At 36.6% G+C, this 27,422-nt stretch overlaps 3 protein-coding genes across 7 annotated transcripts in view; all 3 read right to left on the bottom strand.

Moving 5' to 3' along the window:
- pitpnm2 (phosphatidylinositol transfer protein, membrane-associated 2) overlaps positions 1 to 11,355 on the bottom strand; it is a 38,093-nt gene extending 26,738 nt beyond the window's left edge. For 2 of the 4 annotated variants that reach the window (XM_077498104.1, XM_077498107.1), the window contains exon 1: positions 11,067 to 11,352. The gene's annotated coding sequence lies outside the window, so the exon portion shown is untranslated. Of the gene's footprint in view, positions 1 to 11,066 lie in introns of all 4 variants that reach the window. The other 2 variants (XM_077498108.1, XM_077498106.1) reach the window with 2 other exon arrangements.
- A 506-nt stretch (positions 11,356 to 11,861) lies between these two features.
- Positions 11,862 to 24,393, bottom strand: mphosph9 (M-phase phosphoprotein 9). Of its 2 annotated transcripts, none has more exons than XM_077498110.1 (23): positions 24,252 to 24,393; positions 22,982 to 23,259; positions 22,677 to 22,827; positions 22,494 to 22,583; positions 21,195 to 21,613; positions 20,068 to 20,270; positions 19,892 to 19,995; positions 18,543 to 18,653; positions 18,210 to 18,421; positions 17,946 to 18,095; positions 17,079 to 17,166; positions 16,808 to 16,981; positions 16,692 to 16,739; positions 16,566 to 16,630; positions 15,687 to 15,791; positions 15,449 to 15,589; positions 14,161 to 14,297; positions 13,961 to 14,095; positions 13,675 to 13,795; positions 12,892 to 12,983; positions 12,695 to 12,828; positions 12,496 to 12,570; positions 11,862 to 12,416 (listed from the first exon to the last, which is right to left on the bottom strand). In XM_077498110.1, the coding sequence occupies exons 2-23, from the start codon at positions 23,218 to 23,220 to the stop codon at positions 12,312 to 12,314; spliced, it is 3,099 nt and encodes a 1,032-aa protein (XP_077354236.1). In that variant the 5' UTR covers positions 23,221 to 23,259; positions 24,252 to 24,393; the 3' UTR covers positions 11,862 to 12,311. The 2 variants fall into 2 exon arrangements, 1 of the variants encoding a protein (XP_077354236.1); XR_013278792.1 differs by having other exon boundaries at positions 12,249 to 12,416; positions 12,496 to 12,627.
- A 262-nt stretch (positions 24,394 to 24,655) lies between these two features.
- On the bottom strand, positions 24,656 to 27,264 carry cdk2ap1 (cyclin dependent kinase 2 associated protein 1). The gene is made up of 4 exons (XM_077497350.1): positions 26,955 to 27,264; positions 25,448 to 25,542; positions 25,235 to 25,361; positions 24,656 to 25,135 (listed from the first exon to the last, which is right to left on the bottom strand). Exons 1-4 carry the CDS (start codon positions 27,019 to 27,021, stop codon positions 25,068 to 25,070), a joined length of 357 nt encoding a protein of 118 aa, XP_077353476.1. The 5' UTR covers positions 27,022 to 27,264; the 3' UTR covers positions 24,656 to 25,067.
- Between the last annotated feature and the right edge of the window lie 158 nt (positions 27,265 to 27,422).

Genomic DNA, 27,422 nt, shown 5'->3' with positions numbered 1-27,422 from the left:
TTAAAAAAACGACCATGTATAGTCAGGCGTTTTTTATTTGATTAAAAAAACGACCATGTATAGTAAGGCGTTTTTTATTTGATTAAAAAAACGACCATGTATAGTAAGGCGTTTTTTATTTGATTAAAAAAACGACCATGTATAGTAAGGCGTTTTTTATTTGATTAAAAAAACGACCATGTATAGTAAGGCGTTTTTTATTTTGTAAAAAAAAACGACCATGTATAGTAAGGCGTTTTTTATTTTGTTAAAAAAACGACCATGTATAGTAAGGCGTTTTTTATTTGATTAAAAAAATGACTATGTATAGTAAGGTGTTTTTTATTTGATTAAAAAAACGACCATGTATAGTAAGGCGTTTTTTATTTTGTTAAAAAAACGACCATGTATAGTAAGGCGTTTTTTATTTGATTAAAAAAACGACCATGTATTGTAAGGCGTTTTTTATTTGATTAAAAAAACGACCATGTATAGTAAGGCGTTTTTTATTTTGTTAAAAAAAAACGACCATGTATAGTAAGGCGTTTTTTATTTGATTTAAAAAATGACCATGTATAGTAAGGCGTTTTTTATTTGATTAAAAAAACGACCATGTATAGTAAGGCGTTTTTTTATTTTGTTAAAAAAAAACGACCATGTATAGTACGGCGTTTTTTTATTTTGTTAAAAAAACGACCATGTATAGTAAGGCGTTTTTTATTTGATTAAAAAAACGACCATGTATAGTAAGGCGTTTTTTATTTGATTTAAAAAATGACCATGTATAGTAAGGCGTTTTTTATTTTCTAAAAAAAAAACAACAAAAAACGACCATGTAGTAAGGCGTTTTTTATTTTCTTAAAAAAAAAAAAAAAAAAAAACGACCATGTATAATAAGGCATTTTTTTTTTTTATTAAAAAAAAAATGACCATGTATAGTAAGGCATTTTTTTTTTTCTTAAAAAAACGACCATGTATAATAAGGCGTTTTTTATTTTCTTAAAAAAAAAATGACCATGTATAGTAAGGCATTTTTTATTTTGTTAAAAAAACGACCATGTATAGTAAGGCGTTTTTTATTTTCTAAAAAAAAAAAAAAAAAAAAAAACCATGTATAGTAAGGGTTTTTTTATTTGATTAAAAAAAACGACCATGTATAGTAAGGCGTTTTTTATTTTCTTAAAAAAAAAAAACGCCCATGTATAGTAAGGCGTTTTTTTTATTTGATTAAAAAAACGACCATGTATAGTAAGGCATATTTTATTTTATAAAAAAACAAAACAAAAAAAAAACGACCATGTATAGTAAGTCGTTTTTTATTTGATTTAAAAAAACGACCATGTATAGTAAGGCGTTTTTTATTTTCTTAAAAAAAATAATAAAAGTAAGGCGTTTTATTTTCTGAAAAAAAAAACGACCATGTATAGTAAGGCGTTTTTTATGTGATTAAAAAAAAAAAAAAACGACCATGTATAGTAAGGCGTTTTTTATTTTCTTAAAAAAACAAAACAAAAAAAAACGACCATGTATAGTAAGGCATTTTTTATTTTATTTAAAAAAAACAAACAAAAAACGACCATGTATAATAAGGCGTTTTTTATTTTCTTAAAAAAAAAATGACCATGTATAGTAAGGCGTTTTTCATTTTGTTAAAAAAACGACCATGTATAGTAAGGCGTTTTTTATTTTCTAAAAAAAAAAAAAAAAAAAGACCATGTATAGTAAGGCGTTTTTTATTTGATGAAAAAAAAAAACAAAAAAAAAACGACCATGTATAATAAGGCGTTTTTTATTTTATTTAAAAAAAAAGAGAAAAAAAATGACCATGTATTGTAAGGCGTTTTTCATTTTGTTAAAAAAAAGACCATGTATAGTAAGGCGTTTTTTATTTTCTTAAAAAAAAAAACGAAAAAAAAAACGACCATGTATAATAAGGCGTTTTTATTTGATTTAAAAAAAACGACCATGTATAGTAAGGCATTTTTTATTTTGTTAAAAAAACGACCATGTATAGTAAGGCGTTTTTTATTTTCTAAAAAAAAACAAAAAAAACACCATGTATAGTAAGGCGTTTTTTATTTTCTTAAAAAAAAAACGAAAAAAAAAAAAAAACGACCATGTATAGTAAGGCGTTTTTTATTTGATTAAAAAAACGACCATGTATAGTAAGGCATTTTTTATTTTGTTAAAAAAACGACCATGTATAGTAAGGCGTTTTTTATTTTCTAAAAAAAAACAAAAAAAACACCATGTATAGTAAGGCGTTTTTTATTTTCTTAAAAAAAAAAAAACGACCATGTATAGTAAGGCGTTTTTTATTTGATTAAAAAAACGACCATGTATAGTAAGCCATTTTTTATTTTGTTAAAAAACCGACCATGTATAGTAAGACGTTTTTTATTTTCTTAAAAAAAAAAAAAAAAAAACGACCATGTATAGTAAGGAGTTTTTTTATTTTATTAAAAAAAACAAAAAAAAACGACCATGTATAGTAAGGCGTTTTTTATTTTCTTAAAAAAAAATAACGACCATGTATAGTAAGGCATTTTTTATTTTATTAAAAAAAAAAAAAAAAAAAAAAAAACGACCATGTATAATAAGTCGTTTTTTATTTGATTTTAAAAAAAACGACCATGTATAGTAAGGCGTTTTTTATTTTCTTAAAAAAAATAATAAAAGTAAGGCGTTTTATTTTCTGAAAAAAAAAACGACCATGTATAGTAAGGCGTTTTTTATTTGATTAAAAAAACGACCATGTATAGTAAGGCGTTTTTTATGTGATTAAAAAAACGACCATGTATAGTAAGGCATTTTTTTATTTTCTAAAAAAAAAACAACAAAAAACGACCATGTAGTAAGGCGTTTTTCATTTTCTTAAAAAAAAACAAAAAAAAAAAAACGACCATGTATAATAAGGCATTTTTTTTTTTATTAAAAAAAAAATGACCATGTATAGTAAGGCATTTTTTATTTTCTTAAAAAAACGACCATGTATAATAAGGCGTTTTTTATTTTCTTAAAAAAAAAATGACCATGTATAGTAAGGCATTTTTTATTTGATTAAAAAAACGACCATGTATAGTAAGGCATTTTTTATTTTGTTAAAAAAACGACCATGTATAGTAAGGCATTTTTTATTTTCTTAAAAAAACGACCATGTATAATAAGGCGTTTTTTATTTTCTTAAAAAAAAAATGACCATGTATAGTAAGGCATTTTTTATTTTGTTAAAAAAACGACCATGTATAGTAAGGCGTTTTTTATTTTCTAAAAAAAAAACAAAAAAAAAACACCATGTATAGTAAGGCGTTTTTTATTTTCTTAAAAAAAAAAAACGCCCATGTATAGTAAGTCGTTTTTTATTTGATTTAAAAAAACGACCATGTATAGTAAGGCGTTTTTTATTTTCTTAAAAAAAATAATAAAAGTAAGGCGTTTCATTTTCTTAAAAAAAAAACGAAAAAAAAACCGACCATGTATAGTAAGGCGTTTTTTATTTTCTTAAAAAAAAAACGAAAAAAAAAAAAACGACCATGTATAGTAAGGCGTTTTTTATTTGATTAAAAAAACGACCATGTATAGTAAGGCATTTTTTATTTTGTTAAAAAAACGACCATGTATAGTAAGGCGTTTTTTATTTTCTAAAAACAAACAAAAAAAACACCATGTATAGTAAGGCGTTTTTTATTTTCTTAAAAAAAAAAAAACGACCATGTATAGTAAGGCGTTTTTTTATTTGATTAAAAAAACGACCATGTATAGTAAGGCGTTTTTTATTTGATAAAAAAAAAAAAAAAAAAAAAAACCGACCATGTATAGTAAGGCGTTTTTTATTTTCTTAAAAAAAAAAAACCGAGGCATTTTTTATTTTATTAAAAACAAAACAAAAAAAAAAACGACCATGTATAATAAGTCGTTTTTTATTTGATTTTAAAAAAACGACCATGTATAGTAAGGCTTTTTTTATTTTCTTAAAAAAAAAAAAAAAAAACGACCATGTATAGTAAGGCGTTTTTTTATTTGATTAAAAAAACGGCCATGTATAGTAAGGCATTTTTTATTTTCTAAAAAAAAAAAAACGACCATGTATAGTAAGGCGTTTTTTTATTTGATTAAAAAAACGACCATGTATAGTAAGGCGTTTTTTATTTTCTAAAAAAAAACAAAAAAAACACCATGTATAGTAAGGCGTTTTTTATTTTGTTAAAAAAACGACCATGTATAGTAAGGCGTTTTTTATTTTCTAAAAAAAAACAAAAAAAACACCATGTATAGTAAGGCGTTTTTTATTTTCTTAAAAAAAAAAAAACGACCATGTATAGTAAGGCGTTTTTTTATTTGATTAAAAAAACGACCATGTATAGTAAGGCGTTTTTTATTTTCTAAAAAAAAACAAAAAAAACACCATGTATAGTAAGGCGTTTTTTATTTTGTTAAAAAAACGACCATGTATAGTAAGGCGTTTTTTATTTTCTAAAAAAAAACAAAAAAAACACCATGTATAGTAAGGCGTTTTTTATTTTCTTAAAAAAAAAAAAACGACCATGTATAGTAAGGCGTTTTTTTATTTGATTAAAAAAACGGCCATGTATAGTAAGGCATTTTTTATTTTATTAAAAAAAAAACAAAAAAAAAACGACCATGTATAGTAAGGCGTTTTTTATTTTCTAAAAAAAAACAAAAAAAAACACCATGTATAGTAAGGCGTTTTTTATTTGATAAAAAAAAAACAAAAAAAACCGACCATGTATAGTAAGGCGTTTTTTATTTTCTTAAAAAAAAAAAAACGACCATGTATAGTAAGGCATTTTTTATTTTATTAAAAAAAAAAAAAAAAAAAACGACCATGTATGGTAAGGCGTTTTTTATTTTCTTAAAAAAAATAATAAAAGTAAGGCGTTTTATTTTCTTTAAAAAAAAACGAAAAAAAAACCGACCATGTATAGTAAGGCGTTTTTTCTGTGATTAAAAAAACGACCATGTATAGTAAGGCGTTTTTTATTTTGTTAAAAAAAAAAAAAACGACCATGTATAGTAAGTCGTTTTTTATTTGATGAAAAAAAAAAAAAAACGACCATGTATAGTAAGCCATTTTTTTATTTTCTTAAAAAAAAAAAAATAAATAAAAACGACCATGTATAGTAAGGCATTTTTTATTTTATTAAAAAAAAAAAACAAAAAAAAAACAACCATGTATGGTAAGTCGTTTTTTATTTGATTTAAAAAAAACGACCATGTATAGTCAGGCGTTTTTTATGTGATTAAAAAAACGACCATGTATAGTAAGGCGTTTTTTATTTGATGAAAAAAAAAAAAAACGACCATGTATAGTAAGGCATTTTTTTATTTTCTTAAAAAAAACAAACAAAAAAAACGACCATGTATAGTAAGGCATTTATTTATTTTCTTAAAAAAAAAAAAAAAAAGACCATGTATAGTAAGGCATTTTTTTATTTTCTTAAAAACAAAAAACAAAAACAAAAACGACCATGTATAGTAAGGCATTTTTTTATTTTCTTAAAAACAAAAAACAAAAACAAAAACGACCATGTATAGTAAGGCATTTTTTTATTTTCTTAAAAACAAAAAACAAAAACAAAAACGACCATGTATAGTAAGGCGTTTTTTATTTTCTTAAAAAACAACAACAACAAAAAACGACCATGTATAGTAAGGCGTTTTTTATTTCATTAAAAAAACGACCATGTATAGTAAGGCATTTTTTATTTGATTAAAAAAAAACGACCATGTATAGTAAGACGTTTTTTATTTTCTTAAAAAAAACAAAAAAAAAACGACCATGTATAGTAAGGAGTTTTTTTATTTTATTAAAAAAAACAAAAAAAAACGACCATGTATAGTAAGGCGTTTTTTATTTTCTTAAAAAAAAATAACGACCATGTATAGTAAGGCGTTTTTTATTTTGTTAAAAAAAACAAACAAAAAGAAAACACCATGTATAGGAAGGCGTTTTTTATTTGATTAAAAAAACGACCATGTATCGTAAGGCATTTTTTATTTTATTAAAAAAAAAAAAAAAAAGAAAAAAAAGACCACGTATAGTAAGGCGTTTTTATTTTTAATGACCATGTATGATAAGGTGCCTTAAAAGAAAAAAAAAAAAAAAAAGAAAGAAAAAATAGACCATGTATAGAAAGGCGTTTTTATTTTTAATGACCATGTATCATAAGGTGCCTTAAAAAAAAAAAAAAAAAAAAAAAAAAAAAAAAAAAAAGAGACCATGAGGCTTTTTTATTTTTAATCACTATGTTGGGCTCAGTGGTATGGTGATCGTCTCCCACCCCAGAGGTTGTGGGTTCGATCCCATGCCATTGTGACGGCGTCGAAGTATCCTTGAGCAAGATACCTCCAGAACCTCCAGTTGCTCCTGATGCTGCGTCATCAGCAGGTGAATGTGTAGTCAAAAATGTCAAGCGCTTTGAGAGCCTTGTAACCAACCGTGCATGACAATGAGCTTTGTGTGTGCGTGCATGTTTGTGACACCTTCCTGTTGCATGTTGCGACATCAACTTGATACTTTTTTTGTGTGTGGGCCTGTTTAGCGCAAGCACAAGCCACCAAGCGCGACCGGCGACTTGTTGATGGCCGCTCCGCCCAGCGTGCGCACACGCACACTCACTCGCCATGATCACGGCCAGACGCACACGCTAACACAATCAAGCTGTCCACACGTCAACATGTTGCGGCTTCACTCGTCACCATGTCGACAACACGCTCCTTCTTCAAAGACGGCTGCCCTTCAACTAAGAAAACAAACACCAATCTCTCTTTTTTTTTTTTTTTTTTACTTTGATATTTTACTATGTAAAATGACGAGCTCATTTCCATTTTTTGAGAATAAATAGAATCAATAAAATCCCAATTTTGAGGAGTAGAAAACAATCCCGTATCAGCGCCACACCATCCTACGCTTTAGTGTGCAAAACAATACCCCGAGCCACAATGATGTCATCCAAGAAAAAAAAAAACAAGACACCACTGACCTGAGCGGTCGTCACGGAGAGGTCAAAATTGTTGTGGCTGACATTTGACAAGAGACGGGCGGGATGCCGATGCACCCGAGGCGAGCGACAACCCTCCTCATGTGACGACACAGAGAAAGGGCTATTTTTAGATCTCTAGAGTGTGTGACGTCGGGGGAAGGAGGGGGGGGGGGGGGGGGGGGGGGGGATCTCCGTTTCACCGTTTCACCGTCACGCTTCTCCAATACTGAACATTTGAAGTCCACTTGGATAAGGAGTCAGAAAATACTGCAAAATAAATCATTTTAAATATGGGAAAACTGCCAAAATTTATTAATATAATATAATATAATATAATACTGTGGAGGGAAAAACATAAATTGTAAAAAAATTATTCCATAAAATAATAAGACTGTAGTGTAAAAACGTCTCAAATATAATCAGAAAACTTTAAAAAAAAAATAATAATAAATAAATACAAATGTCAAGTGGGGAAAGCAGTTAATAATCATCATCAAAATTAGTGCAAATGTTAAAAAAATAAAACAAAAGAAGTTAATTACAAAAACATAAATTGTAAAAAATAATTCCATAAAATAATACAGTAGTGTCAAATGTATCAAAGCAATGGGAAGCAGTTAATAATCATCATCATCAAAATTAGTGCAAGTGTTTAAAAAAAACAAAAAACAAAAACGGAAGTTAAAGTTATAAAACCAGTGAAACAATAAAAATACATTATAATTAAAAACAATGTCCCAATAAAATGGGAGAAATGTGTAAAAATATGAAACGATTGACTTATTTTTTTTTTAATGTGATACTAAAATCTAAAAATAATAATAATAATAATAACATTAAGTAAAATATAAAAGGGAAACTTTAAAATTAAATCTAAAATAGTAAACAAAATCCACAAAAAATTGAATTAACCGTTAGTGGAAAATGCAAAAAAAAAAAGAGAAGAAAGAATCATTTAAAATCATCTAAACATTAAACAGGGTAAATGCTAACATCCAATATTAATAAAGTAGTAAACAAAATCTTACAAGAAGAAAAATGGGGGAAAATATTTAAAAAATGGTTAGTATAAAATGTTCATTTATTGAATTCCATACCCCCCCCCAAACTATCAAACTTAAAAATAAAATAAAATTGGGAATGAAATGTGACCCTGCCTAAGAGCGAGCCGTGTAACTCAAGCACAAACGACTTTTGAGTAACGGCACGCGTGGCCGCACGCCAACAAAAGCGTCCTCGTGCCTCACCTGACTCGTCTCGTCTTCATTACGCACAATGCAAGCGAACACCTCATTTAAAAAAAATAAAAATAAAAAATAAAACAATCCTCCCAAGTCTGACAATCGTAGTCACTTCACCACAACAACATTGCAATGTAACAAAATCATGTCGCAGTTAAACAAGAAGAGTCTCGATTTAAAGAGGAACTGCTTGTATTCATCTCAGGGGGCGGCCATTTTGTTACTTGCTGTTCCATTAAAATGAGCTCACAGCTTTCTCGGGGCTGAACTCACATCCACAAACTCAATTTTCATAAGAATGCCACGTTTACGCAGATGCATAAAAAATATTATTGTGAAGCCATTTGGACTTGACATGCTCTTTAACGCATTCAAACACAAAAACGTGTAAATACGTTTTTTAATTTTTTGTCCTTCTCTACCAAAAACGTTTTTTTTGTTTTTGTTTTTGTTGTGTTTTTTACTGATGGAAGAAAGAGACCCCAATTGAACAAGAATAAAGTTGTAAGAACAAAATCCCAATTTGCCAAGAATAAAGTCGTAAGAAAAAAGTTGCAGTTGAACAAAAATAATGTTGTAGCTTCCCAACACTAAATTTCGAAGAAAGTAGTTGTCATTTTACGAGAAAAGAATTGTAATTTAATCAGAATAAAGTTGTAATTCAACAACTATAAAACAACAATTTAAATGACAATTTAAAGAAAAGTGTCCTAATCCAACAAAAATTGTTCGATCGTTACCAACAATAAAGTCGTCAGGAACAAAATTATACTGAGTAAGATTATCATTTCAAAAGAATGAAATTGAAATTGAAGGGGAACAAAAATGTCATTAAAAAAAATAAAAATCTAAACTTATTGAAAATACATGTGTCATTTGATTAAATAAAATATCTATTTAACAAAAAATGAAATTGCAACTCTTGATGTAGTATTTGAGAATAAACGAATCCTCATCATTCATCATCATTTGAAAATTAAGGACAATCAAAGGTTGCGTGCGTGTGCGTGAGCGTCTATTTGCAGTGTTCATTGCATTGACATGCTGTGTTTACCCATCTAAAAATAGCTTCCAGTGACGTAGCAACCCGTGACAGGCCCACCCCCGCTTTGACCCCCCCACACACACAAACACATCATCATTACTGTACTGCTATTGATACACATGCAGCTCACACGAATATTAGAACGTATTTGTGTGCATGCGTCTGACAGTGTTTGTGTGAGTGTTTGCGTGAGCGCGCGCGCGCGCGCGCGGTAATAGTAATCAATAGTGTGACTCATTCTTTCTGCTGCGGCCACTTCCTAACAGCATTCATTAGCCCAAACGCAATCTTTGGGCTCCCACATAATCACATCCTGCCAGGATCCCTCGTCCACTCTGCTTGGCATCAAACCAAGAAATGAAGAGAACTGCACATCATTATTAAAACCGCACGCTAACGGCTAACTGCTAGCATGCTAACACACGGCAGACTTGCTCGTGCGCCGTTTCAATGTGATTGTGAAGATTGTTAGCTGGGTTAGCATCCGGGCGAGAGCTGTCAAAATCGGCGGCTAATAAACAGTAATTTGGGGGGGATAATGAATTTTGTTATACATTTTAACGCAAAATGCAAATTAATCTGATTAGCCATGATGTGATTGGACGCCGGGTCACCACTCGAACTAACTGCTAGCATGCTAACACGCGGGCCATTGGACGACCGCTCGTACGCCGTTTCAATGCGATTGTGTAAATTGTTAGCTGGATTAGCATCCGGTCAACATCAACGGCTAATAGGGGATAATGCTGTTGTAATACATTTTAACGCAAAATGAAAATGTATCTGATTAGTCACGATGTGATTCAACGCTAGTTCATCTGTTAGCCGGGTTACCACTCGAGCTAACTGCTAGCATGCTAACAAACACTTAAACAGTATAAACACATACATGTTGGCATGATGTTACATTTTCTAATACTACAGGGTTTCTTCGAGTTAGGGCGCACTCGACCTAAGGCGTTGACCAGGTTACGCCCGGTCTGCCATTTTGGCTCCTCGTCCACCATGTTGCCCGCCGTGTTTTCCCGCTCATCCGCTATTTAGCCCTGAGCTAGTGCTAGCGCTTGTGCACTTGTGGGAGTATCTTTGGCTTTTTCGCCCTCTTTTTTTTTTTTTGTATTTTAGTTTTTTTAAATGAAAATTTTGATGTAAATATTGACTTTAATGGGGAAATTCGACTTAAGTCGAAATTGCTAGCATAGCAGCGTAACTCCGACGTAACTCGAGGACTCCCAGTACTTAACTAGCTAATAATACTTACGCATCTGATATTTATAATTTCATATATGTTGTATCTGTGGCTAGAAAGCAAAGCGTGGTATCCTTATTCTTGACCGTTTCCTCTCATTGGGACAATCCCGCCATGTTTCTGTGGTTCAATAACAAATAATACATTACACTTCAAAACACGGCACAGCAAGGTCTCAGTTTTTCCGACATGGCAGAGTGTGCCAGCTGTTACATTGTTGTTGCCTATTTGTATGTATTGTTTGTTTATGAGTGTATATATACTTGTATGAGTGCGTGTGCCTGTGCGTATTTTGTGTAGGCCTCCATGCGTATCTCTGTTTGTATTGTACGTGTGTTTGTGTGTATTCATAAGTTCATATTTGTGAATGCATGTGTCGTGCATTTCAGTGCGTCTGGCTGCTTTCGTGTACTTGCGTGTACCTGTTTTGTATGAATGCGCTATTCAAATCTCACTCCACAACATCCATCACCGATTATTGAGCCCAAATTGTTGACGTCATGCGTCACTCTTGCGTCCATCTTATCGATTCGGGCGGCGGCGCTCACCTGCGGCTCGGCCGGGCCGGCGACGGTCAATCTGCGGCTGTCTTCTAACCGCCGCGGTGGTGGTGGTGGTGGCGGCGGCGGCGGTGGCGCGGCATGGCGGCTCGCTCCGGGGAGATGTGAGGCTTTTCCGTCCTCTGTAACTGGGCCTCTCACAGGACGTCGCACGTCCCCTCGGTACGCCCCATCTTCCTGCTCTGGGGTGTCGTCGTCTGACTCTGGTGTTCTCCGTCCGTCCGCCCGTCCGTCTGTCTGTCTGTCGGTCCGTGATGTCGCTTTCAGGTTGGCGCTGACATCACAGAACAGGTGAAAAAAGAGGAAATGGCGACCTCCAGCGTGACAATGTGGCATTGCAAGCACGTACCTGAGGACATTTTGGGGGCTAATCAAATTACGGCGTCTTATGTGTTGACAAGTCAGTCGGTAGTGCTGGCCGATGTGACTTGAACTAGTGCTTTTTTTAAAAATAAGATTTAAAAGTTAACCATTGATCAAGTGATTTGGATATTCAGATTTTTTTTTATTTGAAAAAAATATATATACATATATATATATTCTATATATTTTTTTTGGGCTCAATGTATTTCAGTGGGCTGACCTTGGCTATTAACATATACAGTATCTTCTTATACTTGGCATTTTTTGTAATTTTTTATTTTTTGCACAGACTTCTTAGTTACGGTATATACTGTAGATATAATTTTATTAAGATTATTACGGATCTTTTATTATTATATAATATAAAATTGTGGCGTATTGTTGCAGTACTGTATAGTTAGTGTTGAGTGGAGAAAGACATTTTTTCCATAATAGAAAATAAGCTGAATTTATTGTGCAACAAGGATCATAATTAATAATTCCATATTCGATTTAAAAAGGCATAAAAAAAAGAAGAAAAATAAGTGTGAGTATAGAGATGATTGTGCTGGCTCACAAAAAAAAAAAAAAAAAAAAAAAAAAAGGTCGGAATGTCAAGCAAAACAAAAGTATTTCCTTCAAATTAAATGATGTAAACAAGAGTATGAAAAAATGATTTCGGCCGTGTGAAAAGTTCCTCTGTTATAAATGTAAAACATGTCCTTTGAGTAAAAAAAAAAAAAAAAAAAAAAAAATCTGTGTGGTACTAAAAAATATAGACTTCCAGAAAAGACGTATCAAAAGTATCCCTGAGTGGTAGGTAGTATGTTTAAAAAAAAAAAAAAAAAAAAAAGATGGTAGCATGGCCACGCTAATAACATTAGCATGCTGCTACGCTATGCTGGTGGAGGAGCGCAGAACGTGGAACCTCTTGAGTGTCATGCGGATGGACCCGAGGTCTCGGTTCAGATGCTCCAGACGCTCCTCTAAGGCCACCTGACGCACACACGGCAGCTGTTACCTCCAACAAGGCGCATGTCAACCTTACCGAGCATATTTCTTTCGTGTGGCTCACCTGGTCCAACCTGGTCTTCATGCTCACTCGACCGCCCGACGACGACGGCGGCATGCGGCTCAGAGATGCCTCGATCTGCGCCACGCACAAAGTGCTTCGTCAGCTTTTACTTCTGGCCTTTTAATTTGTAACCTATATTTGTAGTTTTGAAATGTGAGTAAGACGGCTGACGACAGACAGAAAGTTGTGTTCAACTGGCCTCGAGTTTCTCCCGCGTGAGCTCATCGAAAAGCCTCTCGGCCTCCGCCAGGGACAGAACTTTGTTGTCAGAGGGCGGCCATCTTCCTCCGTCATCGTCGTCACACTCGGGCAGCTCCAAGCTGACAGCAGCGTCTGCATGGGTGTTGTTTTCATCTTCATCACATGAACGCTAACTACTTTAATGCACTTTCTTACCATGCTGGTCAGCTGACCCAAAATGCAGCTTCTTCCGAGGACTGCCGCTGTGGAACGAGTGGCGCCTCACGTGGTCGGCGTGTGCGTCGCATCTGCAAAATGAAAATGGGAAAATAACTTGAGCAGAGATGGAAGGAAATATGAACAGTCGGTGTTAGCACAATGCCTAGAAAGCTAAAAAAATGTCATGAAAAGCCTACTAGAAAATTTTAAGTTCATTTGGGGTGAATCTGAGACGGGTTTGAAGGTGATTGTTAATTTTGGACATCACCACATTCCAGTTATAGGAGGGTGTGCTGACTTCTGCAACTACATGATCACCATTTATTTTTACTCCCATCTTGAAAAAAAAAATTTTTTTCCCCCCTCATTTGAGTTAGATGTCACATACATACAGAAAAGAAAAATTAAAGCCTCTTCTTGCATCGGGAAAAAAGTGCATTTCTAAAAAACAAAAAAAAAAAAAACGTATAAATACATCTTTGGGACACTTAGTTAAAACATTTGAAAAAAAACATATTTATATGTTTTTGGGAGCAAAAGAGTTAATTTTGGACATAACCACCTTCCACTTAAAAGAGGGTGTGCTCACTTCTGCAACCACATTATCACCATTTTTTTGTACTCCTCTCTTGAAAAAAAAAAATATATATATATATAATTCCCCCCCCCCCCCCCCCCCCCCCCCTCATTTGCGTTAGATGTCACGTTAATGATCTAATTTTTTTGATACCACAAAACCCCGGCATTTGAAAATGGGGTGTGTAGACTTTTTCTACTGGCCTGTTGTTGAGGTGCTCCTCCCGCGGCATCATGTGACCAAAGGCGGTGGAGTAGTTCTCGGTGGGGCATCGCTTGGGGCTCCCCTTGGCTGGCAACGGGGCAAGTAACGTCTCCCTCTTGGCTGACAGGGAACAACAGTCAAAATAAACAGAAGGACAAGAAATAATCCACAGAGTCAAAGAAATTCTGCGGTATGTGTACACTAAAAATAACCTTTCAACTAGAAATAATACATTGGTATACTATACACGAACATAATCTACAAAAAAAAAAAAAAAGTGTTTACTGGGCGTTGTTGTGATGGAGCTCCGTAGTCCTGGCGGAGGCAGCGAGGACGAGCGATGGCCGTCCGGAGACAAACTCCTCTGACTTCTGAGCGGGCCTCCTACGCCGCCCGGTGATGGCCTGTGATTGGCCAGCCCTGCGAATCAGCGTACGTGTCATTAGTGAGTTGAAAAAGGCCGGGTACACAAAACCTGTTCTTACAGGGGGCTTTACTCTCCGTGGCTCGGGTGTCCTCCATCTCGATCAGCGCCCTCATGATGGGAGTCAGGAGGCCGGCGCCCTCTTCCCGGGGTCGGGATGTGGACGGCGTCTGGTCGGGGTCTCGGGGGGCCGTGCACCTGCAGAACCGCAATGCAAATGAGTATGGAGAATGAAACATTTCAACTGAATCCACACTAAGCAAATAGATAAAGTTGCTATGCCACTCGTCAAATGATGGCTATGCTAATTGTAGCAAAATCCTGAATGCTAATTGATAGTTAGGCTAGGCTAGTAATAAGTAAACATTAACTGTGCGAGCCACCGGTTAGGAGCGAAACTCAGCTTGTAGTAACAAATTTAATAAGCTGGTAATAGTATCATTAATGCTACTAGCCACTGCTAAAGAGCTAGGCTAATGTAGAACTAGCAAATAAAATGCTACTATCGGTCAGGCTAGGCCACTAAACAGCAAATGCTGCTAGCGCTATTTGTAAGTGAGATTAGGCTAGTAGTATCTAATGTATTTAAAACTGATAGCCACAGGCAAAAAAAAAACAAAAAAAACCTTAGGCTTGGCAAGCAGCAAAAAATGTAGCTAACGCTACTAGCTGTTGATAAAGGCTAAGGCGTATACTGTTCTAATCCTAGCTAATATTATCAACGCTACTAGACACAGTAAAGCGCTAGACCAAGCTGGTAATAACACATTTATCGCTATTAGCAGCTGGTAAGTATTACGCTAGTAATACTGCCAGTAATAGCTAATGTCATTAACACCACTAGCCACTGCTAAAGAGCTAGGCTAACCTAGTAGTAGCGAATAAAATGCTACTAGCTAGTTAGTAAAGAGTCAAGCTAGGTCACTAACAGCAAATTTTAGCGCTTATTCGTGAGTTAGACTAGGTTAGCAGTATCTAATGTAGCTAAAACTGATAGCCATAGGGGGGAAAAAAAAAAAAAAGTTAAGCTCGGCAAGCAGCAGCAAATGTAGCAAATGCTACTAGTTGTTGTAAGGGGTAGGCCTTGCTAACCTTAGCTAATATTATTAACGCTACTAGCCACAGTAAAGCGCTAGACCAAGCTGGTAGTAACACATTTATCACTATTAGCAGCTGGTAAAGTATTATGCTAGTAATAGCTCATGTCATTAACACCACTAGCCACTGCTAAAGGGCTAGGCTAACCTAGTAGTAGCAAATAAAACGCTACGAGCTAGTTAGTAAAGAGTCAAGCTAGGTCACTAACAGCAAATGTTAAGTAAAGTGGGGGGTGGTAAACTTGAACGTGCCTCATGGAACTTTCAGAAGCGAACGCAGACTTTGTGGCGGCCAGCTGTTGGCGTTCCAAACGGGGTGACCTCCTGCGCGTGACGTCCGGCTCCGCGTTGCCTCTGCTTGGTGAACGCAGCAGGTCGGGATGGTGGAAAAGACTGCGGGATAAAGTTGAATACATCACGCCGATCGCTCCTTGTAGATGTAGTAGTAGACGTCGCCGGCGACGTTAGCATAGCGTAGCTAGCCGCTCACCCGGCTCCGGAGGGCTGGGGGGCCGCGTGGGGGCTGTGGCGGAGGACCCGGGCCTGGTTCTCATGCTCCAACTGCCGCACTTGAGACTCCAGCTTAGAAATGGTTCTGAATGGAGATGATACAATAAAGCAGGCGTGTCCAGACTTTTTCATTTGAGGGCCACATACAGAAAATCAGAAGGATGGGCCACATAATGTTATGAATTTAGTCAGTTTTAATTAGTTTTCAGGGTGGTTCTGTTAGTTTTAGTTCTTTAATAAATGCTTAGTTTTAGTTTAGTTAGTTTCAGTATTAGTTTTAGTTTTTTGTGTTTTTTAATGTGTATTACTTGTGCGCAATATTTTAAAAAAAAACATGGGAGCAACGTCATTATTCCGGTTTATATCAAAATAAATCTACTAAAAATCACATTTAAAAATCATCCCCAAAGGCTCACATATTAAATTAATTACCAAAGACTAAAACGAAGGACATTTTTGCTATAATTATAGTTAGTTTTATTTTAGTTAGTTTTGTAAACATAAAATGTAGTTTCAGTTAGTTTTCTTTTTTAAAAAAAAGCATCTTCGCTTTTTATTTTATTTCGTTAACGAAATTGTTGTTTTGAATTTGTTTTTTTCGTTAGTTTTAGTTAACTAAAATAAACTTTAATAGCACCTGTGTTTTTCGACACCCTCCCTTCTTACTTTGACCATCTCCAGACATTTTTGTTTTCATTTTATTTGAACTGAGTCAAATGCTATTATTAGCATATGTCGCGGGCCACTAAAAAATGGACGGTGGGCCGCAAATGGCCCCCGGGCCGTAGTTTGGACACCCCTGCAATAAAGGGACATTATTATTTACAGTAAATATTTTAGCAAGAATGGAAATCATCACCTTTTTAGGTCTGAAATGAAATCGTTGGCTTGGTAAAGTTTGTCCTCCGTTGACAGCAAGTTGCTCTGACAAAAAAAAAAAAGAGAAAAATTATACACTCGAGACAACATAATCTGATTTGCTTACTTTTAGTCTGTCGTTGTCCTTCAGCACAGAGTTGTATTTTGTAAGTAGCTGTGGGCGGGGGAAAAAAATAAATAAATAAAAATCAGTGGTCGTCAACTTTGAATTTCCAGACTCACCTCTTTCTTGGCTTTGACCTCCCGCTCCCTCCTGGCCTCGCCGTCGTCGACCTGCCGCCGAGCCTTCGCCAGGGCCGCCGCCTTCTCCTTGGCCGAGCGCTTGGCGTCCTCCAGACGCTGACGCAGCGACTTGACGGCGGCGCCCGCCACCGCGTAGCGCTCGGGCCACTCGGCCTGAACACGCCGTAAGACATGTTTGTGTGTTTGTTTGTTTGCGTTCGCTGTGCGGATGCGGTAAAGACAAACGGAATCAAAACGAAACCAAACTCACCAGCTGTTTCTCCAGCTTGCCTTTGTTTTCCTCCAGCTGGTCGATGCGTCGGCCCGCTTCAGCCAGGGCTTTCTCCAGATGCTGACACCTGGAAATTATTATATATACAAAAAAAAAAAAAAAAAACAGGTCACCTGTTTTCTTGGTTTGGTCAAGTGACATTCACAAGCTGAGCTGTGATTGGTTACCTGAGCCCTTGCGATGTCATTTTCAGTCGCCAGCAAGTTGCACAATGTGTTTTTAAAAAGGTACTATTTGTATGTGAAAAATAATGAAAATATCAAATTAATTATAGGCAAAATATTAATGTTTGACTGCCAAAAATGGCTAAAGTATCCCTTTAAGACTTTAACTCATTTGTTTTTTTAAGCTTTGTCCTTCTCACCCAATAAAGTAAGTATATCTTTTTTTGAATGTTTGTTTTATGCAGAAGACTTTGATGCAGCTTCTAAAATGAAGACGTGGCTTAAAGCCAAAAACGGCCAGCAGATGGCAGCAGAGTATAAGAGATCAACCAGGGTCATGTTGCCACAAGCTCTTTTTGCCAGTGTTTTCACCAGGAATGTGAATCGTGACGAAACTTAGCTATATTTTAATGCTAATTGCGGCAAAATGGAAACATACAAATAGACTTTTTTTTCCTGATGAAAGAAGAGACTCTAATCTTTATTTTTTCCATGTTTTTATAGCAATAAAACACAATATTCTGCGGGCCTTGCAACATGAGTCAAAATCCAGTAAAACAGCCGGGAGTGAAGGAGGTTGCTTCAGTCAAAATGGCTGCCAGTGAATCAGTTAAATGGCAAACACGGCTATGAAACGTAATGGGCTGAATTATTATTTTTTATTTCTTTTTTGTCAACACACCTCTCAGAAAGCATCCGGTTGCTCCTCTCCAGGTCTCCGGGGAGATCTCGGAGCTGCAACTTGTCTCGCAGGAGTTGAATCTCGCACTCGTAATACGCCTTCAGGTCGGCCACGTGTCGCGAGTGTTTCTCCCTCAGGTTCCGACGCAGCCTGGACACGGCAGCAGACGTGGAAAAACATAGTAGTGTACACTAATACTAAAATACTCAAAATGTATATGAATATTTCGTTTTTTTGACGTGTTACATTCCTGTGAGGACTCACAAGGAGAGGACGACGGGATCTTCTCGAGAAGCAGAGCCAGGCTTCAGGGTGCTACTGCGGGTACGGTTGTCCTCCTCCTCCTCCTCCTCTACTTCTTCGTCTTCGCCGGTCTTCGTCCGCGGGGTGGACACGACTTCCTGGGACGCATCGGAGACGCCGTCGAGGCTCAGAGGCGTCGTGGAGGACGGCCGGGATGCCTCCGCAGGCAGTGGCTGTGAAAGCAGAAGTCAAACAAAAACAACAATAACAAAAAAAGTCAAGTAGGAAACCAAGTAGGAGCAGCAGTTTCAGGGCCTGGACCAATCACGGTTCAGCAAGCGTCATGTGACCTACCTGCAGCGACAACGGAGTGGAAGTCTCGGAGCGTTCCCAGTCGGAACGTTTGACGTCCGTGCCGTGCTTGTGCTGGTAGATCTCGCGCAGGGAAACGACAAAGTCTTCAACCTACATGAAGGGATGAGGAGTTGTTTTTTTTGGGGGGGTTTTTTGGTGCATCGTTCACTTTTTCCAGTACTATTACAATTTGGAATTACAATTTTATCTTAATCGCATAGTTGACTATTATACAATTTTTTTTTATTTTTTTTTTTATTTTACAATATTTTTGACTATTTACTGTACATCTCTGATTTTGTACTTATAAAATGCAATTTTATGCTTTTTTGGGGGGCTTGTAAAACTGATTGTATTATTATACAGTTGTGATTTACTCATTTATTTATTCATTCATTTTACTTTTTACAAAATTATAGCTTAAAAACTTTTTGTCACTCAAAATTTAAGTTAAATTGTGACTATTCTTTAAGGCTGGGCAATATGGCAAAAAAATAAAATAATAAATTAATTAATAATAATAATAATAATAATAATAACAACAACATTTAATTCTGAACGATTGTGATTTTAATCCACGCAATAAACCCAACAAACATTTATTTAAGGTTTCATTATTCAAAAATACAACTTTTTCAAATTGTTAAGACAACAATATTGTATACTGATTTTAAATAAAAATAGATATTCATAAGAATGTATTATTTATATGCACCTTGATTTCACTATTTTGCTAATTTTCAACTATTCGATTTGCAAAAATGACAAATCGAATTAATTCAACTATTCTTATAATTAAAAAAAAAAAAATCATAAATATTAATGGTTTCTTTTAAAATTCTAAGTTTCAAATGATTGCTGCGTCTTTTCCCAAAATGTCTTTCTTTGGCTTCTGATTGGCTCAAAGCGCCTTAAAGGGATACTTGACTCATTGAGCCATTTTCAGCAGTAAAAAGTGAATATTTTGTCAATAATTAATGTGCTAACTTCATCATTTTCATGTACAATTAATACCTTGAAAAAAGTAATTTTTCTACTTGCTGTCGACTAATGATGACATCGCCCGTGCTGAGGAAGTAGGTCACGACCAATCATGGCTCAGTTTGCCGACCAAATCCAGAAAACAGGTGAGCCATGATTGGCCGTTACTTCCTCAGCACAGGTGATGTCATCATCAGTCGACAGCAAGTAGAAAAAATACCTTTTTCAAGGTATTAATTGTACATGAAAAATAATGAAGTTATCAAATTCATTCTGGACAAAATATTAATTTTTCACCGCTGAAAATTGCTCAATGAGTCGAGTATCGCTTTAAAGGACAGAACAGGTTGTGTTATGAATGTCGTCACCCGATCGGCGGAAGCTTCTCGCAGGAAGAAACTGCCGCCGTGGTCGAAGGCGTCCGGCAGCCGGCGATAGAGCTCGCACTCGTTCAAACGCCAGTAGGTCAAACCTGAGAGGAAAAGGAACCACAATGACGCCCTTTTTTTTTTTGTCACTATGGCAACAATTCCAAACATGTCACCTGAGGCCTCAGACAAGAGGCTGTCGCTCCTCCTCAGCGCGAAAGAAGCGCAGGGCGAAGCGGGGGCGGGACGCCGAGAGTCGCCCGAGTCGCCCTGCGGGCTGCGCGGCAGCTCCTCGTACTCGGGAATCCGGGCCGCCGCCGCCGTCTTGATCTTCTTGGCTCGCAGTTTCTGCCTCAAAGCCCAGGAGGTCAGAACCTGACTGGACAAAAAATATAGCGCAGTACGAAAAGGGTTGTTGTCGTGTGTCGAAACACGAATGTAAACAAGGTGACATCATGCGAGGTTCAGTATTTCCTGTTACTATTATTTGTAAAATTATGACTTTTTCATTGAAAATAAATAAATAAATAAAATACTACTTTTTCACATAAAAATGACAAGTTTGACTCATTAAAAAAATTATTTTTACAGAAAGATTCAAACTTTTTCGTGTAGTTTACGTCTATAAAAATGTTTCCTAAAAAATCGTTAGTTCACATGAATTTTTTCCACTAAAAAAAAAAATAAAAATCCTATAAGATTCCTATGACTTTTTTTTTTTTTTTTACTTTTTCCCACCATGATAAATGTTTTTTGCTCATATAATTATGATTTGTTTATTTTTGTTTATTATGTTCTCATAAAAAAAAAAAATAAAAGAATAAAGATTCAAGAATAAAGAATAAGATTTTTTATTTGAATTTATGAAGATTTTTTTGGTTAAAAATTGCTTTGTAATGCCTTTTATGAAGTGTTAATTTTTTTTATTTATTTTTTTTTCTTGTTAATTTTTTAAAAATAATTAATTTATATTTTTTTTGTGCTTTGCCGCCATCTTGTGAAATATACAGTAATTTCAAAACCTTTTTGGAGGGTGTTAATTATTCACGGCAGGTTCACTGCGCTGAAAAAAAAAAAAAACTTCATTGATGTCATCAGCGACTCGTCGACTTTCATCATATTAACTCTTTGACCGCCAAAAATGTTCAATAACGATTAGCAAAATCACGATGTACGCTGCCATAAACATTAAATGACTATGTAACATCTAAGTGCAGTGCTGCCTGATCAATGGGTTGTGGAATCAAAAACATCCATTAGCTATGGCCAGCAGATGGCAGAATCGCATCTCTTTTCAACCCACCCGGAGGTTTTCTGCCGCTGTCCTGCCGACGGCTCCTCCTCATCGCGCGCTTTGGCAGCGTCAGCGGCGTCGGCGCCGTCTTCCGGCCAGCGGTGCTCGTGCGACTCTCCGGCCTCCCAGGCGGACAGCGTGCCGTAGCCGCTGCTGAGCCCCGTGGCGGCCCGCTCGTCGGCCGGCGGGTTGGCGCCGTCCGAGCGGTGCGGCGGCGAGGGGGAGCTGAACGGCGAGAGGGCGGCGGGGGCGGCCAGGCTGTCGCTCTCGCTGGGAGCGCGTGCGGGAAAAGCCATGAGCGGCAACGGGAAGTCTTTCGTGGTGGCGGTGGCGTCCTCGCTGGTTTGGATGGCGGCGCCGTGGGTGAAGTCGGCATGTGGCGGCCGGTTCTGAAGCTGCACCAACGCTTTGATCTCATCCTGAATTAACTGGAAAATTGAAGCGCAATTCATATGTCAAATTGTTTGTTAAGCGGTTCACATAATGATGGATAAGGGGAAAAAAATCACTTATTATATGTTGTATTTCTAATCAATTTAATTATAAGTCATTAGCCAATTGTTTACCAGAAATATTTTTAAAAAATGTATAAAATTGATCATTTTAATTTTTATGTTTAGTATTATTTTATAATCAATTTAATTATAATTCATTAGCCAATTGTTTAACAGAAATGTTTTTAAAAAATGTCTAAAATTGTTCATTTTAATTTGTATTTTAATGTTTAATATTATTTTATATAATTAACCAATTGTCTTTATTACATAAACCATATAAGCATACATGTAAAACGTTTAAAAATAATAAAATAATGTATATTTGTTTACTTGTGCTATTTTTAAGTAATATAATTATAATTATTTAACCAATGATGTTCTAAAACGCAGTGATAAATCGATCGGTATAACAGTTTAATTCAATATTAAAATAATTACAGCTAAAAATTGTATTATTCTACTTAACTTTATAATTAAATTATTTTCTAAAATATATCAAACATTGTGAAAATGTCAAATTTAATATGTAAATGTTAACTTTATTTCACTAATATTTTCTTCATAATAAATCAAAATATTTTCAATGCTTAAATAAAATTGCATATGTCAGTAAATGTAAATATAAATCAATATTTTCATATATGGAAAATTGTTTATGGCTGTATATTTATAGTTTATTATTTAGAATTTATCAAATGAGATAGATTATTTTAAAAAAATGGAAAGTAGATTTAAATTACATAATTTTAATATCGAGATAATGTAAATCCCCCCCCCAAGAGTTTCTTCTAGGTTGAGGTTGAGAGCGTACCTGTATTTGGCACTGGTACTGTTCTTGCTGCGCAAGAATTTGCTCCTGGTATTGCTTCTCCACCAGCTGAAACAGATGCAGCCATCGGCCCTGAGGTAGGCGGGAGGGGAAAAAAAAAAAAAAAAAACGGGCTCAGCGAGATGTGGGATTAACGGAGCGATAAATCGGCTCGCGCTGTCGCACCTCGCAGTCCTTCCAGACCTGCGGGTCCGTCTCGCCGCCACTGCGGATCTCCTCCACCAGGGCTCGGAGGGTCTCCAGGGAGCTCGGGTTGATGAACGGGAGGTTCTTGCCTGGGGTGAACGTGTCGTCCTCTGTGCTCAGGCACAGACCCCTGAAACGCAACAAATTTGGATTTTTTTTTTTGTGGGTACATTCATGATGGATATGCTTACCAAAATTCATGTCGCTAGCAGAAAATGGCTTCCGCGCTGTATTTCTTTTGCATTTGAGCACAGAAAAGCCGCCAAAGAGGGCAAAGGTCGCACCTGATCTTATTGCACGCCGGCGTGCCCTTGACGGTCTGGCCGGCCACAGCGCCCCCTGCGGTCTGGGATGCCGAACGCCTGCCTTCCGAGACCCCCAGGCCCGAGGCGGTGGTGGCCTCGGAGGACAGCGGGGACGCCTCGCTCTCCTTGCCGCCGCCACCACCGTCGCCGCTGGCCTGGAAGTGGCTCCGGGGCCCCGAGCTGGACACGTCCTCAGAGACGCTGTCATCTGTGGACATGTTTAAGGGCCCGTGCAGAGTTGGGGGGAACTCTGACAGCTACAAAACAAACAAAAAATGTGTGCCACGTTGCAAAAAAACAAAACAAAAACTCATTATCAATTTTAAGTTGTTTTTAATTTTTTGAGGTGGCAACTAAGCAACAGTTAATCTTGTTTTTATTATTTCATTACCTCCCCTCTTACCATTCTGTTGTGACAGCCTTTTTTTTTATACATCTTCCCTTCCACATACTTTTTTCCCCTTACCTACTTCCTTCCTACCGTCCCTCCTTTTTGGTCAATTTCCTTCCAGTCACACCTGGTTATAATTTATACTACCTTACCTCCTTTATTCTGCTTCTCTGCCTTCCTCCCTAACCTCTTTCCTTCCTCATCAAATCTTTTTGTTCTTCCCTTCCTGACCTGACCTCCTTCTGTTCCTTTCTGCCAGCTTTCTCTCTTACTTCCACCTTAGGTCACCTGCTTTTTCCTTCCTCCCCTTGTACTGCATGCTTTATTACTTTACATCCTTTCTTCATTTGCTTATAAACTACGTTTCTGTGTTCCTTCCTTCTATACTTGTCAAATACTGCTTTACAGTCAATTGTGTCTGATGCTGGTTGAAATCATTTGCCATTATTAAAGAACGAAAATGGTAACCGGGGAAAAAGAAGTGTACCCCTACTTTTCGATCATATAGCTTGCAACTATTGTATGAGTTTATATGACAGATAAACGATGCAACCCCCCCCCCAAAAAAAAAAAAAGTGTCACATCCAGCTGCAGACGGCCCCATGCGCCACATTCGGTCACCACTGTACGAGTGACGTCCCAAGCTTGTTGTGGTTAACTTGAGTTCGGCGGGCTCCGTTAGCATGCTACGAGCTAGCTAGCTAACTAGTCTCATTTAACGGCACACTGATGGTGACGCTAGCCAACTTACAGGCTCGGTTAAAATGCATTTGCAGGAGCCACCATCACGGATAACAAGATTATTAATGACGCAAATCTAAATGCGGACGTAGTACACACTACATGAGTTAACCTTACCAGTTTACTCGCGTCGTCCTGTCATCCATATTTGTCAGGGACTCGGGGAGATGCTAGCCAGGCGCTGATTGGCTGCTGAAATGACGTTCAGGTACGTCATTTTAAAATTGGCATCTGATTGGTGGACTTTATCGATTGGTTTCACCATTGGTTGTTAAGAGAACAAATGGGTTTTCGCGTTTTCCTGTCAGTTTTTCAAATCTCGGTTAAATGTGTGGATTTCAGCGTCTCCCTTCTAAAAATAATAATAATAAATGACATTGAAAATTCCGTTGTACGTAGCAGTGAATGCTTGTCTGTCCATATGTGCGCGTTATGATTGGCCGGCGACTCACAAAACGTCACAGTTGTATTTTGTAGCTTTCTGACCATCGATACAAAACATCAGGATTGATCGGGACAACTGTATTGAAAATACAATTTATTACACTGTGTAATAAATACATACAAAGATGCAAGTAACAGCATTTTCTTTTGATAACAAAACCAACCTGAACACGAATGAATTGACACTTCACTCAGTCACTCATATCAAAGAAGTCTAATCCCTGTACAACACATGTGGCGTCTACACTTTTTTTTTTTTTGCATGCAGAAATTATGAAGAAAAAAAAAAAAGGCAATTGTTCCCCAAAATTAGGCAATGGGAAACATGTTGCGAGTTTGACTCATTCTCACAAAATGAAGTTGGAACTCCTCCCTCTACTTCGGAAATGACATGCAAGTTGAATTGTTGACGTTTTTGTTTTTTTTCCTCCCCTTTTGTTTAAAGACGCACACTGTGAAGTCTCCCTTGTACGGAATGTGTGATTGTCGCTAGGACCTGGCATTCCTCTCCGTCTCCGCCAAACATTCACGCACCAGGCCGCGGGCGTGGATGATGCCTGCCAACAAAAACGGGAAGAGAAAACCAAAATGACATCACGAGTGACATCGCTACACCAAAAGATATGAATTCGGACACAGGTTGTCAAATCAAAGACCTCGCTTGAGCCTCTCCATGGCGCTCTTGCTGCCGGCGTACGTGGGTCGGATCTCCTTGCCCAACTCCTCGATGATGGCCAGCAGTTCGGCGTATTTGTTTTGAGGCACTTGGGTGCCAGTCAAGCCCTGGAGAAAGTCACAAGCGTGTTCAATGTTGCCTACACCTGTGCAATGAATTTTGGGCAAGGAGGAGCAAAAACGGTTGGCGTTACCTGTGGAAATCCCAGAGAAGGCGGCCCGTAGTCGCTCAGCAGAGGCCTGTAGGACTGCAACTGGGCCAGGTTGGCTGCTGATTGGAGGCTGCCAACTGTTGAAAACAAACACTTTTTATTGATATATATATATATTTTTAAGTCCCAATATTATTTTTTTTTCAGTGTTGCGATAAATTCAGAGTAAAACTCATTTGTTGTCTCAAATTACTTTGCTAAAAAAAAAACACACATTTTGAATGGGAAATTCGCTTTTCTAAACCAAGCATTAAACCAAACTTTAAAATTTTTGAAAAAACAAAAAAATATGGAGGACAGACTTTCAAAAAAATATTAAGTACCAGCTCAATTGTATTTGACTTTTTTTTAAATTTAATCTTCTTGAAGAATGGTTTGTGTTTCAAGACTCATTCAAGAGTTGTTGTTTTTTTCCCCAATTAAACTTTTATGTACAAGACTTTTAATTTATGCATGTTGCAGTGGCCGCCAACTATGAAGGACCAAAACTGTCAAAATTCAAAATAAATAAATGACTAAAAGTGAAAATAAAAATGAATATAAAAAATATATAATTTAAAAATGATGTAAAATAAATAAATAAATATAAATTGATATAATTCTGTTTTTATTTTTCACTTTTTGCCATTATTTATTTATTTATTTAGTCATTTATTTAGTCATTTATATATTTATTTATTTACTTAGTCATTTATTTAATCATTTATTTATCTATTTATTTAGTCATTTACTTTGTCATTTATTTAGTCATTTATTTATCTATTTATTTAGTCATTTATTTATTTCGAATTTTGGCAGTTTTGGTCCTCCATAGCCAACAATATATTACATTAAAAAAAAAAAAAAAAAAAAAAAAAAAAAAAACTGCCTACTTTTAAATAAACATTAATGCCTACGTTACTGTATTTTAATGTTGGTCATACCGTTGCATTTTATTTTGTTTTATTTTATTTTATTACCAGAAAGAAAAGTATCACTGTATGATAGTAATACTGTACTTCCAAAAGATTGCAGTAGCGGACCTCCGTCAGCAGATGTCCGCAAAGAGGCACCTCTCGTCTGCGTGGATCAATCAAGCAGCTCGGAGCCGGAGAGCATCATGGAGGAGGAAGCGGAGCGAGGCTTCCTCGACGAGACACGACCGATACATTTTTTTTTTATTGTCGCCGCCTAATCGGCGCCCACCCGAGCCGGGAGCGCGACCCCGGACGCCGCTGAACCTCACGCGAAACGCCGTCGCCCCGGTCGAGTCCGTCGAGTTTGTTTGTTTTTTTCTCCTCCTTTTCGACATTCGTAATAATGGCGGCTACGAATTAGCCTAGCTCCCAGGATGTGACCCGACATATGTAACCGGACAAAAAAAAAAAAAAAAAAAAACTCCACGCACACACACGGGGCTTTCTCTTCAGGTATTCTCCGAGAAACCCCCGAATTTAAGCGTCGATTTAACCGCCACACGCCGGCACCAACTCGGACGTTTTGTGCTCACCCTGGTTCCCCGAAGTTCCCGGAGTGTGCTGGTGGGCATTGGGCTTGTAAGACATTCCCAGAGACATTGTAAATGAAAGAAATCCAAATGACCCGACATTCAGCGAGGCGTCTGTCTCCCACTTTTTTTGTTGTTTACGGCGGCGCCGGCAAACATGGCCGTCACTGGATGTTGACAGCCAGCCAGCCAGCCAAGCCGAGCACCGAGCCCCGGTGAAAGAAAAGCCCCGGAAAAGACACACTTTTGTCGGCCAAAAGCGGCACGTTTGACCGGAGCCCGGAGCACATTTTAGAGCAAAGTTGAGCTGCTCTTTTGGGTCACTTTAGATGACTTAAGAAGCAATTTCAAATATTTTGACGTCACTTTGGAGCTCGCTTTGTTTGGGCTCGTTCTAATATGTTTTCATATGAAATTTTTTTTTTTACCCCCATTTTCATTATTTAATAAAGAGACACGAGTGGATAATTA

This window comes from Festucalex cinctus, chromosome 15 (genome assembly GCF_051991245.1).
Source record: "Festucalex cinctus isolate MCC-2025b chromosome 15, RoL_Fcin_1.0, whole genome shotgun sequence".
Classification (NCBI taxonomy): domain Eukaryota; kingdom Metazoa; phylum Chordata; class Actinopteri; order Syngnathiformes; family Syngnathidae; genus Festucalex; species Festucalex cinctus.
The sequence above is the reverse complement of the archived record's forward strand: the minus strand, read 5'-3'. Positions and strand labels throughout refer to the sequence as shown.